Here is an 18,037-nt window from a genome sequence, read left to right as displayed (position 1 = left end):
TCTAACCTTTGTAATTGACTAGTGGTTTTGATCTTTTAAATTTTTTTGGAAGTGTAATTTTTTTTTAACCCTTCTAGGAAGGGCCAGGAGCCCAAAGAAGGGCTAGGAAGGGTTCAATTTTGAACACTGTATGCCACCTTGTCTTATTTTCGACCTTTGATCTGATGTGTTAGACGATTAAAAGAAATTGTGCCGTTGGATCAGATCATTATAGTTGGAATTTTAATCAGCGCTGGTTGAACTCCCTGTTTATCTCATGCTGGAGAGATTACCCGCTCGAAACCCTTTGCAGACAGTAGTGATGGCTTCGCTGGAGTTTCGATTTCCTTGGCATCTTCTTTTTTAGTGATGTCCTCCCGCCGCGGCATGCCAGCTACATCGCCGGAGGGCTGTTGTCACCTATGGTCTGTAATTATGATGTATCGCCGGAGGGCTGTTGTCACCTATGGTCTGTAATTATGATGTACCAGAGATCTGTGATCTAATGCCCAATTCGGTATGGCGCATTCAATCTCTCAATTTATGCAGCGTTTGCCCCGATATTGAGCCAACATCACTAGAATTTCAGGACCTTCTAATTCACTGCGTTGGGTATTTGTTCTAGGTCTGTAACTATTCTTTGTTTTCTCCCGAGGGTTCACGTGAGCGGTTTGATGCTGCCATACCTGAAGCAAAGAATGGAAGGGCATACAAACCCCAGGAAGCGCTGCAAATTAACGTCATCGTGGGACGTCCTTCCATCACAGTTTCAGGTTAGTTTTCTATTTTCGAATATCTTGATCTGTAACCAGTTTTTTTCTAGATCCACTTGTTAGCATTTAGAGCACTAGGTTTCCACTACCCTGGCATTCAAGCTTTCATGAAATATGTTTAAAGGGTTTTGTATCCTTCTGGGAAATGGAGAAACCGGTTTGCGTGTAGGTCCAGCCAACACTGATATTTACTGGGAAAGATTTTGGTATTAGAAGTACGACAGAGAGCTCCACCTCTGGTTCAGACAATAGTCAGTCTACGTCTTCCAATATAAAGCCCAAGGAAGAGGGCTCTCGCACTGGCTCACCACCATGGCAACAACGAAAAGAATGGCAACTACATGTTCGAACTTGGAGAGAATTTGACGCCTCGATGTAAGAACACATCTTTCATCACGGTTTTGCTCGTTTGTGATGGGATTTTCCTTTTGGAGTCTTAGATCTAAAGGAGGGTTATGTTGCTGATATTAAAATGTAGTTTATAAATAGCCTTTTGACCTGATCTACTCTACTAATCTGGCAAAAATATCTTGTTGTTTTGTTGACAAAATACTTAGTAAAATGGGTGAAGTTAGGCATTTAGGACTCCAGATTTCTTGTTATTATTATATCTCAACCTAGGTAACAGTATATAATTCGTGATCAAAATAAAAACAACAAAGTCTGGAAATCTTACCCATTTAACTCAGCCACCACTAAAGTTCCTGGGGTGAGTTCGATTCCCAAGCTCATGTACTGTTCTTGGCTTAATGGCTATCTGTAATTTGTAGGAAGAGATTGTAATAAATTGATACAATTATTAAAAATATTGATTTGAAATTGACTGTCATTTGGCGTATGCAACTATACTGTATACTGCTACTAGTTTTATTTTTTCCATACGGCAATATTCAGTAGGAGCCAAGTAGCCTTGGCCCATGTAATTTCACTTGATTTCCTTCCCACGAGATATCATGGCTTATGCAAATAGCTTAAGAAATTTCTCTGGCAGGTTGACTAATAATAGTTCTGCAGGTAACTATTTGACTTTACCCAATGAGGTTGCAGGAGCTCCTCAGTCTCTTATGCCTTCCCAAAGTACAAATTCAACACAGAATGCATTTTCGGGAGGGATTGGGACTGGTAACTCTGTTCTCACCTTTGTTGTAGTTTCATTTGGATAAGAAGTTTTATTAGTATACGAGGTGTTCTTTCATCACGGTTTTGCTCGTTTGTGATGGGATTTTCCTTTTGGAGTCTTAGATCTAAAGGAGGGTTATGTTGCTGATATTAAAATGTAGTTTATAAATAGCCTTTTGACCTGATCTACTCTACTAATCTGGCAAAAATATCTTGTTGTTTTGTTGACAAAATACTTAGTAAAATGGGTGAAGTTAGGCATTTAGGACTCCAGATTTCTTGTTATTATTATATCTCAACATAGGTAACAGTATATAATTCGTGATCAAAATAAAAACAACAAAGTCTGGAAATCTTACCCATTTAACTCAGCCACCACTAAAGTTCCTGGGGTGAGTTCGATTCCCAAGCTCATGTACTGTTCTTGGCTTAATGGCTATCTGTAATTTGTAGGAAGAGATTGTAATAAATTGATACAATTATTAAAAATATTGATTTAAAATTTGACTGTCATTTGGCGTATGCATCTATACTGTATACTGCTACTAGTTTTATTTTTTCCATACGGCAATATTCAGTAGGAGCCAAGTAGCCTTGGCCCATGTAATTTCACTTGATTTCCTTCCCACGAGATATCATGGCTTATGCAAATAGCTTAAGAAATTTCTCTGGCAGGTTGACTAATAATAGTTCTGCAGGTAACTATTTGACTTTACCCAATGAGGTTGCAGGAGCTCCTCAGTCTCTTATGCCTTCCCAAAGTACAAATTCAACACAGAATGCATTTTCGGGAGGGATTGGGACTGGTAACTCTGTTCTCACCTTTGTTGTAGTTTCATTTGGATAAGAAGTTTTATTAGTATACGAGGTGTTCTGGCCCTATAAAGTCAACCAACATCTTGCAGTTGGATATATGGATTCTTGGTACAAGAAATCCAGAACCCATCTCCTCATTTTTTCTCATAGGTTTACCTTGAGAAATGCAAAATCTTGTGCCTGTTAAAGACGTTTTCATTTTTCTTCTACCCTATGTGTGGATTTTACTCAAAATCCATTGACTGACTATCATAACTATGAATTTCCCGGTGTAAGAAGTTCATAACCCATGGGCATTAGGCCTATTTGAATGATTTTCCATCCCATCTTGATTTAGTTGGCAATTTTTACTTCCTTGGCTGCGAGTTACCATCATTTACCCATTACCCATCTGGGCCATCTCTAACTACGTTTCGTGGTGTGAGAAGTTCATAACAACCTATTGGCATTAAGACTTCTTGAATGATATATTATCCCATTTGCATTTAGACAACTGTTTCACATGATGTATTTTAAACTGCATATCTGACTTAGGAGTCTAGGGTTTAGACTTGAGAACGCCAACAGCAAACGGCTCTGTTCTAGAGTGCAGGTTTTAGATTTTATAATTCGAAGGTAGCCGAGTGTTAACGTTTAGGATTTATTATTAAAAATGGGGGTTTAGGGTTTAGCGTTTAACGTTTATGTTCAGAAGTCAATGGTTATTTCATTTTGGTGATTTTTAGTATGTGCTGGAGAAAGATGCAAAAGAGGAGGAGGAAGCTTGATGAAGTCTAGACTAACAATTTATCTTGGAAATGGATTGCAATCTAAAGATTCAGAGACCAAGTTGTTGGCACTTAAATTGGCATGCTCCTGCTGCTTCAATTCCAGACTCATTTTTTTCAGGCTTCTACCTATATTTGAGATGGCACTCTATCATGAGGATTGTTCCATGCGTGAATACGTGCTGGCATGTCTGATGGATTTGATCTTTATCCACCATTCAACTATTCGTTTACAAACTGTCTTCCATTTTATTTCCCCCTTCATCTATGCTCCAACACCTACCCTTCAGCTTGCGGCTGTTATTGGTTGCGGTAAGTTCTGTTCATCTGTGTCTAGAATACATTTGTTTTGATGCCACATTTGGTGTGGGACTGGCTCTCTTTCCCAAGGGTAATAATCAAATTGTAAATCTCTCCTCGCAAAAAGTTTAAAGCCCTGGTTGCCCTTGTGTTGCACACAGATAGGGCACTCCTCAGACAATTTAATTACCTGCACCAACATAATTCATAGAAATGGCAGCCTGAATCAGTTATATATGTTCTTTCAAAAATATATGGATTTAATAATGCAAATGAGTGCTTGGTTTATCTCACCTTTGGCACACATTTGAAACAAAATAAGTGGCTACATGCTAATTGCTTCGGCTCCACAACGGCATCTGCACATAGATTTATGGGTAGAAGTTTCAGATTTTGTTGTCTGTTGTTAGAATACAGATAAATCATTGAAATAACAATGTAAAAAAAATGAATATTCTAAGTACCCAGGCATATAGAACAAGTAAGTTCCTTATCGATAGCAGATTTTGATGATGCTTGTGTTAAAACTTTGGAAATAGTGGGCATGTTCCCCATTGTTTTCTCTGTAGTATATAATACTGTTTTAATACCATTGGATCCATTAAGATTTGAAAATGGACTCTCTGGAAGGTTATGTCCATAGTTGTTGCAAGGAAAGAAACTCACTGATCATTACCTTTTTATAATAATCACCAAAACAAAACAAAGTAGCTTCTATTCAACTACTTCCAGGAACCCATTATTGACAGCTTGTTTTCTAAGTAAATCTTTGTCATGTTCTTTATTTTACAGAACTGCAGACTGTGGATGATGGTCTCTACTTTTCTTGATCATCATTGTCCCGCTTAGGCTTATCTTCGTTATTCTCCAGTACCTCAAGCAGGTACCCAAGATGATCGGTTGAAGGAAACTTGTTGAGATCTGCATAAGAGGATGAATGAAATTACTTAAATGCAAAGTGACAGTCTCTAGAGAACAGATTGGAAAGTTATCCATATATCAGGAAATTAACAGCTTGACATATCCATCCCCAATAAGATTTTGTATGAATGAGTTAAATTTTACTCTCGATGGAAACACTGAAGCACTTGTGGCCAGTGGAATGTGTGTCCATGGAGGGTAAGATTTTAGTAACCGTTACCAAACTATTGTGAAATGTATTCCAGAATATCTAGTAAGGATTTGTGAGATTGTCTTTTCTAGTGATGGTCACAAATCATGACCACAACAATGCAATTCAGTCAGATCTTTGAGGACCAATGTTCACAATCTATGTGAAACGCCATCTGTACAAATAAAAAATAAATGCCCAAAAGGGTTTAAAATGATATATTGAACGATAAATGGACTGCTGCAACGTTTTAATTTTGATGATAAAATGTAAAATATTTTAATTTCAATTACATATATATTATATATCATTTAACTTTTTTATAAATTTTTATGGTTAAAATATTTATTTCATTTTATATATACTTTTTTTTGACATTCAAAGATACAATTTAAATTATGAAAATCAACACGTTCTATTTTTCACTCTAAAGAAGTTTGCAGGTGAAAAAATTTGAGATCCTTTTCCAGTGAAAAAAATTGATCTTTCTCGTTAGATCGCGTACTTAAAATGGATCTATACAATTTGATTTTTCTTGACTTAGGTTAGATCCGTACTTAAAATAAATCTATGTTAATTTTACAGATCAAATATATTTTTAATAATATAGTAATATTAAAAAAATTCTATCCTCAACTTAATCTAAATCACTACAGCAAATTAACAATCCACTATCGTAAAAAATGTTAACCACATATTTTCAACCCAACCTAACTCAACTCAACTCAAATTTCAACAGAACGAGCAACTTAGGTTCATGGATGGGCGTTCAGATCTCTCAAATGCAGCACATTTCGAGGCTAGGTCAGTTACGGTTCTGAAACCATGAGGAAATTTTTCACGTACTAAAACATGCGAATCTCTAATTGACTCCAAGTCATTCTCCTGAAATTTGAGATTGACCTATTTATACAGAGAAAAAATAATAATATCCGTCGGTCCATGTGAGTCAGAATTTAATGGCCATAATAGGTCGATCGGAGTCAAAAATTTTAATAGGAGCATCACTCTGAATTCCCTCCCTTTTATCTCACAAATAAAAAAATACTTGTAAATAAAGTATTTAAGTGGTAGCAACCAAGTATACTGATGGATGCCACAACCAAGTATACTGATAAAATCCTTGATGTATCTCGGGGCACTCCTCAGACAATTTAATTACCTGCACCAACAGAATTCATAGAAATGGCAGCCTGAATCAGTTATATATGTTCTTTCAAAAATATATTGACTTAATAATGAAAATGAGTGCTTGGTTTATCTCACCTTTGGCACACATTTGAAACAAAATAAGTGGCTACACGCTAATTGCTTCGGTTCCACAACGGCATCTGCACATAGATTTATGGGTAGAAGTTTCAGATTTTGTTGTCTGTTGTTAGAATACAGATAAATCATTGAAATAACAATGTAAAAAAAACGATTATTCTAAGTACCTAGGCATATAGAACAAGTAAGTTCCTTATCGATAGCAGATGTTGATGATGCTTGTGTTAAAACTTTGGAAATAGTGGGCATGTTCCCAATTGTTTTCTCTGTAGTATATAATATTGTTTTAATATCATTGGATCCATTAAGATTTGAAAATGGACTCTCTGGAAGGTTATGTCCATAGCTGTTGCAAGGAAAGAAACTCACTGATCATTACCTTTTTATAATAATCACCAAAACAAAACAAAGTAGCTTCTATTCAACTACTTCCAGGAACCCATTATTGACAGTTTGTTTTCTAAGTAAAATCTTTGTCATGTTCTTTATTTTACAGAACTGCAGACTGTGGATGAGGGTCTCTACCTTTCTTGATCATCATTGTCCCGCTTAGGCTCATCTTCGTTATTCTCCAGTACCTCAAGTAGGTACCCAAGATGATCGGTTGAAGGAAACTTGTTGAGATCTGCATAAGAGGATGAATGAAATTACTTAAATGCAAAGTGACAGTATCTAGAGAACATGTCTTGAATAAGTGGGTATCCTAGGTTTACCTTTTGATGCCTTGGATTCTATTTCAAACTGTGGGAATCCATTAGTGAATCTATTCTCGAGGGGGTGAGAAACAATAATAGGTAGTGATGTTGTAGGTACATTTGGGTAAATATCCATTTCTTTCTTTACACCAGCTCTTTCCTTAGGAAAATAAATGTCATTTATAATCAAGCCTTCATAAAACTAGCTGCTATCATATTTCAGGTATCTGGCTCCAGAATATTTCATGTATGGCAAGGTTAATGAGAAGATGGACGTGTATTCCTTTGGAGTAGTTCTTCTAGAGCTAATAACTGGAAGAAAACCAATCAATGACAAGAATCCTAAAGGCCAAGAAAGCTTGGTTATGTGGGTAGGGCTCTAGTGTCCTTGCTTGTTTTGTATTTGATAATTTTGGATTCTTTTGGTTTCTTTGTCTTGGTTCAGAATCTTAATCTCTTGTAAATTTCAAAATTTAGGCAAGGCTGCTTGTTTTGTATTTGATAATTTTGGATTCTTTTGGTTTCTTTGTCTTGGTTCAGAATCTTAATCTCTTGTAAATTTCAAAATTTAGGCAAGGCCATTACTGGCAGCTGGCTCTGTAAAAGAACTTGTAGATCCACTTTTGGAAGATGCTTATGACATGAGGAAGATGAAGAGAATGGTCATTGGTGCAGCATGTTGTCTGAGACAGGGAGCTTAGTTTCGACCTCGAATGAACAGAGTAATTACTCTTATTCTCATTAGTTGCATATATATGTTTCAGTTTCTGATCTTATGTCAAATTTAGTTGCTTGAAGACATTTCCTTTCCTGTGAGGAGTTAGTGCTAGAATTGTTTTTTCCCATAACGAAGAATGGCACATGAAATATCGAGTTGATATCCTTCTGACATAGAGTAAAGGGTGTTTAGACCTAGTGTTTAGGGTTGTAATCTAAACATTTGTTTAGTAGTTCAATTTGTAAAATCATCACCCTTAAACAGGTTAGCCCTAAATGCTGATGGTGGATTATGGCAAAATATTCAAAGCCTCAATTGCCAATAATCTATTTTTCCATTAATGAAATATAATATTCTTTGAATATTAGCAAAAGAGATTACATCATATCTCAAACCAAAGCTTCAGTATGCAAATTACCCCTCCCTGAATAGGCAAGAAGAGCCAGCATATCTGCTTTCGCTCCAATATCAAGAGACTATATAGCTTTCCTGAGAATCACTATCCTAGCTGAAATCTGGATTGCAAGATTTGAATTGAAAGCTTTGGTTTCCCCAAATAAAGTGGCTTACCTTTGCATTAAACTGACTTTGTGAAATTTCAAACAATGGATAAATGTTAATGTAAGAACGTGAACTTATTCTTCCTCATTGTTTGTCTATAACTTATTATTGCAGACTTTGAAATTACTACGAGGAGAAGGAGATGACCTACCTTATTGGACCAAGAGGTAATTGACAATGTCCATGGAATTAGATGAATTGATTGAGGATGAATCTAGAGAAAACTCTGGGAGTTGTGACATCCAAACTCATCTATCACTTGCAATGCTTGGAGTTGATGATGGTTTGGTATCAAATAGTTGTCCAGATCAAAGTGTAAATCTTGTACATGAGAGCAGAACATTGGAAGATTATTTCTATGGACATTATAGCCGTTCAACAAGCTTTGATTGATTTAAATCTACTTCTCTGAGCTTCATAATTTTTCTTACTCCTTGCTTCTGTAAAAGCTTAAATATTTTATACTTGGTGTATTACTGTGAGCCAATGCCACTACTTAGCTATGTTCAATTTCAATCACTCTCCATATTGGCTGAAGCTGTGTCTGAAGTTGAGTGGAGTCCATGTAAAGTCCCTTGCCAATTCCTTGTATAAATGTGAAAGCCATTAGTGGTCACTCGTTTTGGTGACCCACTGGTGCTCACTAGAGCTGAAAAATTTTCTTGTCCTTGCCTTTGGAGCAATTGTATGTATGTGGAAGGAAAAGCAATTATGATATCGCTATTGATATGCCAAACCATTGTTATGTACTTTTTTAGGTTTGAAGATGTGTAACTTATGGTTTAGCTTGGTACATTCTCTTGTATACCAGTTTACTTTGAATTTGTCAATATCATAAGCCCAATAGCGATTTAAGTGTATGTCTGCATGGCAGAACTGCATTGCGGTTGAACTTTTTCTAAAATTAAGTTGTATTTAAAGAAATATGGTGTCTAAAAAGCATAGAACTCCAAACATCAAATCTCTTTGCTCCTTGTAGGCTTGAACCAACATCTCTTCTAGAGAAATTCAACAATTCTAATTTAATAATCCTATCGGCCTCTCTTTGTACCTTTTGAGACAATTGCTAGTTCTAGATGGGACATATAACTCCAATGTGCTTTGTCCTTGTTACAGAGAACACAAAAATATTAATGCAGGGTATAACAACTATACCACTAGCACTACAAATCATTTCTGCTCAAAAAGGGGGATTTAAATCATGCAGCAGCTTAAGAGGGGCAGGGTCCAGCTTAAGAGGGGCAGGGTCCAGTTTCAAAAATAGCCTTACAATTGGACTAATCAAAATAAAATCTGATTCGCTTCATAGGCGTAGAGTAAACAGGTACCAATGAGGTAACGTGCAAGTGGACAATTAAATCATATTCAGCACAAGACCAGCCCTCGACATACAATGCAATTGAAAGTCTTGTGTTATGAGCTCCGAACAAGATCACAAATGATATATTATTCACCAAATTTTAATCTTCCACAAAGAGACAAATTGATCCTCTCTAATTTGTCAAACAAATAAAAAAATACCAAAATTATGCATAGAATCATCTTTGAACTGTAAACACTACAGTATATAGTAACCTGGGAAAGTGATGAAGCACTGAATACCATACAAAAATAAAATTCCTTAATAGAAGATTCCTTAATAGAAGAAAACACCACTGAAAATTGTGAAAAGCTGCCAAATGAACTTTGCCAATCTTTTAGATTTACAGAAACAAAGTAAGAAAACCTCTTCAAAGCTAAGTGCTTACTACCGGCCACATCCAATAGAAAAGGTTTTATGGGGCCTGATAAGATCAGAACTTGCTTGACCACGTGTTGTAGTAAAAATACAACACCCCCCATTATTGATGCGTCCGCTTCGAATAATGGGGACCCTTTCTATAAAAAATTTGGCTAAGCACCTTTTTGATTTTTATTTTAATTGATTGCCCTACGCTTTTGTTAATTTTTAGTTTTCATTGGATTCTTGTTTTGATTGCTTTGTTAGAATCGATTTTTTATAAGCTTCCCATCGACGCTTGTTTCGCCTCATTTGGTCAACTGGTTTGAAAATGGCACTCCTTTGAAATCTCATCATTTATCTAGCCTGGGTTAAAAATGCATAAAATGTACAATATCGCATTTTGTAAATAAATTTGTCCAATAACGCATTCAGTTTAAATATTAACTCGTAGAGGGGTTTACTAACATTTTTCATTATGCAGCCAAATAATTAAGCATCGGGACTTAAGAAATTCACTCCAATTTTCTAATCAAATCTTAATCTCAAAAAACCAAACATTCAAGTGGCTGTAGTTTATTTTTATTATTTTCTAAGTGGCTGTAGTGTTATTTTTAGCTATAGTTTAAAAACTTATGTTCATAAAAAACAAAACAAAAAATGAAAATTTAAGTTTAAAATTAAATTTTAAATTAATTAAATTAATTAATATATTATATAATTAATTTAATTAAATTAAAATTTAAAACAAACAAAAATGAAAAATATAAAAAAAAAAAAAAATAATAAAAATATCGCATCGGGAGTTTCTTATATGACAAATCTAACAACTCCCGATACAACACTACATCCCCGATGCGATATCGGGTCGGCAGTTTTATTCGGAGCAAATTTTAAAACCCCCGACAAACCCATTAGTCATCCCCGTTGCGATTTGCCGATGGCTTCAAAGTAAAATGCAATGGTTTAAGTGTTGATGCGATTACTCCATCGCATCGGGAACCATATAAGGTCTTTTGCTCGAACTCAAAGTTTTTCCCATCCATACGTCAAACCATTGACTTTTATGCCAAAATCTCCATACGTTATTTCAAAATGGTTTGTGTTAATATATGGTGAGAACAAGTGGTGTAGTTTATATATTAGTTTATGTAGGTTAGTGTAGTTTACATATTAGTTTATATATGTGCTCTAGGTTAGTGTAGTTTATATATTAGTTTATATATGTGAGGAGTAGGGTTAGTTAATATATATTAATTAGTTTATATTAATTAATAATATGTAATATATTATATTATTTAAATTAATATATATTATTTAATTAATAGTTCAGATTAATTAATTTATAACATTTAAATAATTTATTTAATTTAGATTTAAATATTATTTAGAATTAGTTTTTAATTAGATTTAATTTGTTTATAAATAGTTAATTAGATATTCGTTAGTTAGTTTATAATTAACAATTAAATTAAAATTAATTAAGGACTAATTCAGGATTTAATTTTTAATTTAAATTCTCATTTTTTTAGCCCAGCAACAGAATTTCCAGATTTACATCAGATTTGACCCATCAACTTTGGAAGCTCATAAATTGAGTTCTACTTGGCCAAATGAGGCCCAGGACGGCTCATTGGAAAGAGAAAATCAAGGAGAACATTTTGAAGGAGGTTTCACCAACAGATTTGATCATTTATTGGGCCAAAAATCAGGCAGAAGATCAGGCTCCGAATTTTGAAAACAAAATCAATTTTCTGAGTTATTGTTTTCAATTTCATTTGTCCAAAGCCTCTTCTAATTGCAGATCCATTGGTCAATAATATCCTTTGCCAATCAAATCATTCCAAGCATCAATACAGAGCTTATATTTTATTTTCAATTATTTATTTAAATAGAATTTCATTGGGTTTGATTTAATTGCCAGAAATGATATTTTGATTGCATTTTAATTTATTTTGATATCTTTTGCAAGAAAACAGTGGAAAAGATATGGAGAAAAGGATTTCAAGCAATGAGAATGCTCCAGCAATTGAAGATCAGAATTAGGAGCAATTAAAATTATATTTGGCAGATTTCTCTTCAACAAACTCTCCTCTCCAAAATTCTTTCACAAATATTATAAATAACAGATTGCAGAATGGAATAGGGGCTGCTCTCCTCTGCAATTTTAGATTGCTGAAAGCACTATTGTAATTAGAATTTAGAATTGTAGGAGGGAGGAGTAAAAAATCTCAGATCTGGGGATTATTGAGGATTTTTCCTTTGTATCTTGAATTATGTAAGAGGGGCAGAGTTTGCACTATTGTGGCTCTAGTTTTGAAGGCAGAAGTTCAAGCAATGTAAAGGGCTGTTGGAGACCAAGAACAGAGAAATGGATGCAATAAATTGGTATTTCTAATACTACTGTTTTAAATATCAGTTTCATTTTTATAGTGACAGGGATGTGTCATTTTATTCATGTTTGTGCACTATTGTCAATATGGGTAATTTGTCTCAATCTTGTTATTATGTATCTCTGTTTTTTATGGATTAATTTCTGATTTCTGAGTAACTATTTACTCAGAAATCTATCTTATTAAAACTGATTTATTGAGTGGTAATATGTTCTGAACTATTTCCACATATTATTGTTTAGTTATTGGGTTTGCTGTTTGATAATCAATATCATTTTGTGAACTACTTCCTGAATGTTGTTGGTTTATTATTTCAGTTTTAAGGTCTCAATAGAATGTGTTTTGGTAACCATAATATCAGTTAATTGAACTACTTCATTAACTTGATATTCATCATAAACAAGACATATTTAAATCCCAATATTTTGATTATCTTGCTCTTAGTTGGGTTAGATCTATATCTGCCTAATTAAGATAGGATTTAGATTAGTTTCTTTTGCTTGCATCATAGAATAAGCTTGCATTTAGAGTAAATTATACACTCTGTTAAGTCCTCTCCTCAAAGAGGCAAAACTTTAGTTGTGGCTTGGCTGAGCCCAAATCAGCTTAAGGGTCATTCTCTTGCTTGATCAGCAAGGAGAAGTGATCTGATGTCCCTGTCTATTGGTAGTTAAAGATACATTATAAACCGATAGCAATAGGGAGAAGGTAACTGGACCTAGATGAACAGTCGGAGCCACCACACCAAACGGAAAAGGAGCTGCTTTTAAGGTCCGGACCGGGTGGTTATCCCCCAATGTTGTTGCAGCGATTTTCGAGGCATCAACATTTTTGGCGCTAGAAGGAGGGCCTGAGATTTTTTTTGTCTATTGGAGTCTTTTCGATTTTAATATTTTATTTATTGTGATGACTCCTCTTAAACTTCCAATTTGGAGTTGTATCCATGGACGTGCATCCTCCAATACTCCACCCGAAGTGGTAAGACTCTTGTCTCAGGCAAAGTTCAATGGTAAGAGAAATTCTTCTGCTTTTAACCATGTCTTTCAATTTATTCAAAATGTTTCAAATTATGATTTTCAAGGAATTGATGAAGGCATTTTATGCAGAATTTTTACTCTCACATTTGCGGCAAAAGCCAGAAACTGGTGTAAAACTCTTCCAGTTGCTTCAATTCACAGCTGGGATCAATTTGTTACAATTTTCATTTCTAAATTTGACGACTACGATTATGAACAGGTATGTGAAGAAATTAAATATCTACGTAGGTTTGAAAATGAGTCTGTTAATGATTTTAATATGTGATTTCATTTGAATTGCTTAAGATTTAAAGACGAAGATAAGCCTACGGAAGAAGAGTCATTAGATTGGTTTAAATATATTAGTTCTCTTCCAACCATTCCCAATCCATATGAAATTGATTCAAGCTTTGTTCCATCCCCTTCCAATACAAATGAGAATCCCAATTCGGATGTGCAAATAAATGGTGACGAAATGGTTTTACAAAGCTTGGAAAATATTTCCATTCAAATGCAAGAAGACAACAGCAGCAATTTTGGAGGAAAAGCCGCCTTGAAATGTGAAAGCTACTTTGAAGTAAATTCGGAAAATCAAATCGCAAATGAGCAAGTACAAGCAGCAATCAAAGCAAATAAAATGCAAACTGCTGTACAAATTTCCGAATTTCTCCATGATAAGCAAATGCCAAAATCAGAGCAGCAAGGCAGCGTTCTTCAAGAAAGCATATGCACTCAAAGGAATGATCTGCAATCTGAAATTTACAATGAGCATAATGCACAAGAGCTCTCAAACAGAGACAGTTTTAAATGCATTGTTTCAGGTTCACATTTTTCCCTTTATCCTGATATTTTCAATAATGGTAATATTTCTCCTCCTGGTATTAATGATATTTCAGAAATTAAAGAGGCTGATCTAAATGAATTACCATTAAATTTTTATCAAGATAAAGAAACAATAATTGATCATTCTTTTGCCATTAATGAACATGAAATTCTTGTTCCTTCTTGTTTGGATATATTGGATGAAATTGAAGGGAATTCTAGAGAGTCTTGTGAGGTCATTTATGATGATTACTCTGATATTGAGGATGTTGATTTCAATTTTTCTCAAAAGAATCCTCATGATAAAATTCAAATAACATATGAGAATGAGGAACGCTTCAATTTAGAAATTATCCCAACTAATCCTCATTTTAGAGCAGCAAATTATCTTCATGATTTCACCATTCAAGGAAACAGTCCAATTTATGATTCATATGAGGATCAAACTCCCTTTCCTACTCATAATCATAATTCTTTTTCTATTTCACAAGTTGGAATTCAAAATTATTCAAATTCCATAATCCTGGCCATTCCTTGTGAAAATGAAATAATTTCAAAACGATCCCAAATGTGCTGTAACATTAGTTGTACAAATAATGATTCCATTTTAGTTTTTCTTTCACAGCTATTTTGTTTAAACTTAGATTTATTTTCTGATTTTATTTTGCAAAATTTTCACACTTTTCGCTGGCATATTGAACACCTTACTATCAAACACTCAATTGAGGCATTGCCGAATTGGGAAATTGAAGTTTCATATTATAACCATGAACATAGAAAACTGTTAACATATCAATGTCAATCGATGTTCATTGCTTATCAAAAGCTTCTATCTTCTCAAAGGCAATATCAACAAGAGAATGTATTTTTGCAATCTGGCCAGCAATTCAATTCAATTAATAAATTGTCATTTTATTTGAAAGGCTTCCATCCATTTTTCATTGACTCGTTTGAAAATTGTTTGGAAATTTTTCCTTCAAGTAAAATTGACAATGATTTAACATTTGTACATAACACTAACAATTTTTTTCAGGCCTTTGAATTTAAAAGCTCATCTTCACAATCTGGTCTGTTATCTCTTCCTTTGAACATTTCTCAATCCTTAATAGAAATCCATCCAGATTTTTATGATCCAATTGGTAGTCAATTGGAAAGGAAATTTCATGAGAGAGAGATTTTAATTAAATTCGTAACAATAACTGTACATTCTGATTTCATATTTATTTTCCTTAGTTTAGCCAAATCTGTATTTTTATTACTAACATTTGAACTGTACATAAACGCGGGAATAAAAATGAGAAAATGGCTACAATGGAAATATGACTATACCTAGTCATTTTCATGTATATGGTTAGAATAGGAGTAGAATTAATTTAGCTAGCTTGTTTTATGTAGTTAATTTATTTGTAATAGTTCTGTAGATTAAAAAATAAAACAAAGCAATCAGCCTTCTCATACATGTTCAGTGGAAACATTTTTCCTTATCAGAAAATTTTAATTCTTGCTCTGCCTATTTTGAATAATGTCTTGATTAAATTCAATTAAAATTGCACTTGGTATCGATTGCCTCAAAGCCACTTTTCTTTATTTCGAGATTTCCTTCTAAGATTTTCTTTTGAAATTTATATGGTAAGGATTTGAGGATATAAAAGCTTCATGATCCCGTTATTCCATGAAATATATGACTGACTATGATAAGCCTAATTTTAATTCAATCATTATTAGCGAGTCCAACTTTTCACGGTAATCATATGAAGTTCATATTATCTTCCTTGGAATTTGCTAAAAGCTGATCTTAAGGATACCCATTTTTCCGAGTGCACACATTTAAATCTGTTTTGATATTTTTCTACAATTAGTGGCTTAATCTCATTTTAATCTTTAGTTTATTATCTGATGTTGTAAAATGCATCATCTTTATTTACTCAAGGCATCATTGAACAGTCACTATAATAATACAGATTTTTCTCAAGATTAATTCAGAATGAGCAGAGGTAATAAATTGTTGTTTCACTTCGAAAGGGAAGCATAGCTTAATATTTATTTCTGATAAATTTTATATTCCCTGGACATGAATAAACAGATTTTATTTAGGCTGATTGCACACTTAGATTTAGAATAAATGATGAGATGATTTTAAACAAAGTCAAAATTTTGATAAATCAAAGGAAGAATTTGAAGATTCGTAAGGTAAAATTCGCAAACAATTTCCTTCCAGGTACGCATTTGCAAGTTCGTTCTCATCTCTTATTAGTTTCTCTTTTCCTTAGTTTATTTTTGATTTGTGTTCTGTTTTATTTGCAGGTTTGCATTTTGTTTTCAAAACTTGTAGTGAGCAGCAAACCCATTTCAAATTTGCAATAGGTTCAGGGAAATTTTATTTGTGATGCATTAGAATTTAAGCATTTTTAGCTTTGCTTTCATTCATTAGAAAACCCAATTGAAATTTCAAGAAATATCATAAGACCATTCGCATCACAACATTTCATCGGAAGTAGCTCTTAGCATTCCTTTTGATCACAAATTGTTCATTAAAGACATCCGATGTACTATCTTACTCATATGTTATATTGCATTTCGCTTATCGGAGCTTTCCAAGTGAAGTATACTTCCATGAACATGAATCGCCTATCTCCGATAATCGACTTTACCGATATTGCGATAAACACATAATTCCGGACCCGATATGAAATTCAAATCAAATTCATAAAATATCGCGTCCGTTCAATCGCAATAATGGTAGGAGTATAACTTTAAAGAAGGCCGATGTTTCAGATCTGATATGTTATCAAATTTTCAACATAAAATTATCGGGTCCACTCTTCATCACATATCGGCATATTGAGAATTGTTATATCATGCGCATAACATTACCGATCGCGATCGCCGATTAGCCACATCATTCATCACATATCGGCATCGCAACAATCATATTGCGTTACATCGGGTGCTTAAGATTGCCGATCGCCGATTTACGTCATCCATCGCATCGCCGATATCGCAATCGCTTCCTTGCAGTTTTATTTATGGCCGATGTCTCGGATCCGATATGTTATTAAAATCCCATCATAAAAAGTAATCGGGTCCGATCTTCATTGCATATCGTCATCGCAAAAAATATACTGTGTTACATTGGGTACCCAAAGTTTCCCGATTGCCGATTAGCTACGACATCCATCGCATCGCCGATAATGCAATCATTTCATCACATTTTTATGCTCACGTCACTTCTCTAAATCTGCGATGTGCGTTTTGCAATATGGGAAGCACGATGCAATTTATTCTCTGATCCTCGATATAACATTTCTTTAATGATGTGATCGCTTCATTTCATTGCACATGTTCTTATCAGCAATTTGCCATTGCAATCTCCGATGCAATAACTCCCAATGCATGCCTATGAGCCATTAACATTTAATCGATATATGGCATAGCAATAAAGGTGAAGTTCTGCAGATTAAATTTGAAGCATGGTGAAGAAACATGTTATGTAAATCATCCGATACGGCAATGTGTTATTTTAAAAGCGAGCTTGGGTAACCACTATGGTAAGAAAGCAGTTAGTGACCAATTTGCAGCATATTCAAATTATTTCAATTTCTCATACATTTTAGTTTAAATATATAATTCCATAATTAAAAATGGAATTCAAGACCTCTCTATCTTCATATTTAAAATTTTATTATAGTAGATTTGGTCTTGATTCCGAACTATTTACAAAATCATGGAATTTATATGAAACTTGTGATATTTTGAGAAACAGTCATTGCTGCAAATTCTCATTCTCATTTTTGATGCATTTGATTTAATTTCAATTCCCTTGAGCACTAAGCATTCCATTTTTTACTGCTTGCTTTAGTTTAAATAAAATAAATAATGATTTTGGGTTACAAGATTTTGGTTAGTGTGACTTCTTCATGTTTTTAATGTTAATTAAAATAAGAAGTCAGTTAGTTTGGAGAAATTGACACCTTTCAG

The 18,037-nt window shown here is 34.0% G+C and overlaps 1 protein-coding gene across 8 annotated transcripts; it reads left to right on the top strand.

Annotated features, from left to right (window-relative positions):
- Positions 1 to 293: 293 nt before the first annotated feature.
- Positions 294 to 1,937, top strand: LOC149177796 (uncharacterized). Of its 8 annotated transcripts, none has more exons than XR_016258140.1 (4): positions 351 to 496; positions 605 to 752; positions 922 to 1,127; positions 1,767 to 1,937. XR_016258140.1 is itself a non-coding variant. In XM_089420218.1 (4 exons), the coding sequence occupies exons 2-4, from the start codon at positions 654 to 656 to the stop codon at positions 1,768 to 1,770; spliced, it is 309 nt and encodes a 102-aa protein (XP_089276344.1). In that variant the 5' UTR covers positions 357 to 496; positions 635 to 653; the 3' UTR covers positions 1,771 to 1,937. The 8 variants fall into 8 exon arrangements, 5 of the variants coding, with proteins under 5 accessions (XP_089276341.1, XP_089276339.1, XP_089276342.1 ...); XR_016258139.1 differs by having other exon boundaries at positions 904 to 1,127; XR_016258138.1 differs by having other exon boundaries at positions 877 to 1,127.
- Positions 1,938 to 18,037: the final 16,100 nt, after the last annotated feature.

The sequence above is a fragment of the Pinus tabuliformis genome, chromosome 4_1, assembly GCF_031772625.1.
Source record: "Pinus tabuliformis cultivar Carrire ecotype Pingquan chromosome 4_1, CPIR1, whole genome shotgun sequence".
In the NCBI taxonomy this organism is placed as follows: Eukaryota; Viridiplantae; Streptophyta; class Pinopsida; order Pinales; family Pinaceae; genus Pinus; species Pinus tabuliformis.
This window is presented reverse-complemented; position numbering and strand designations above follow the sequence as displayed.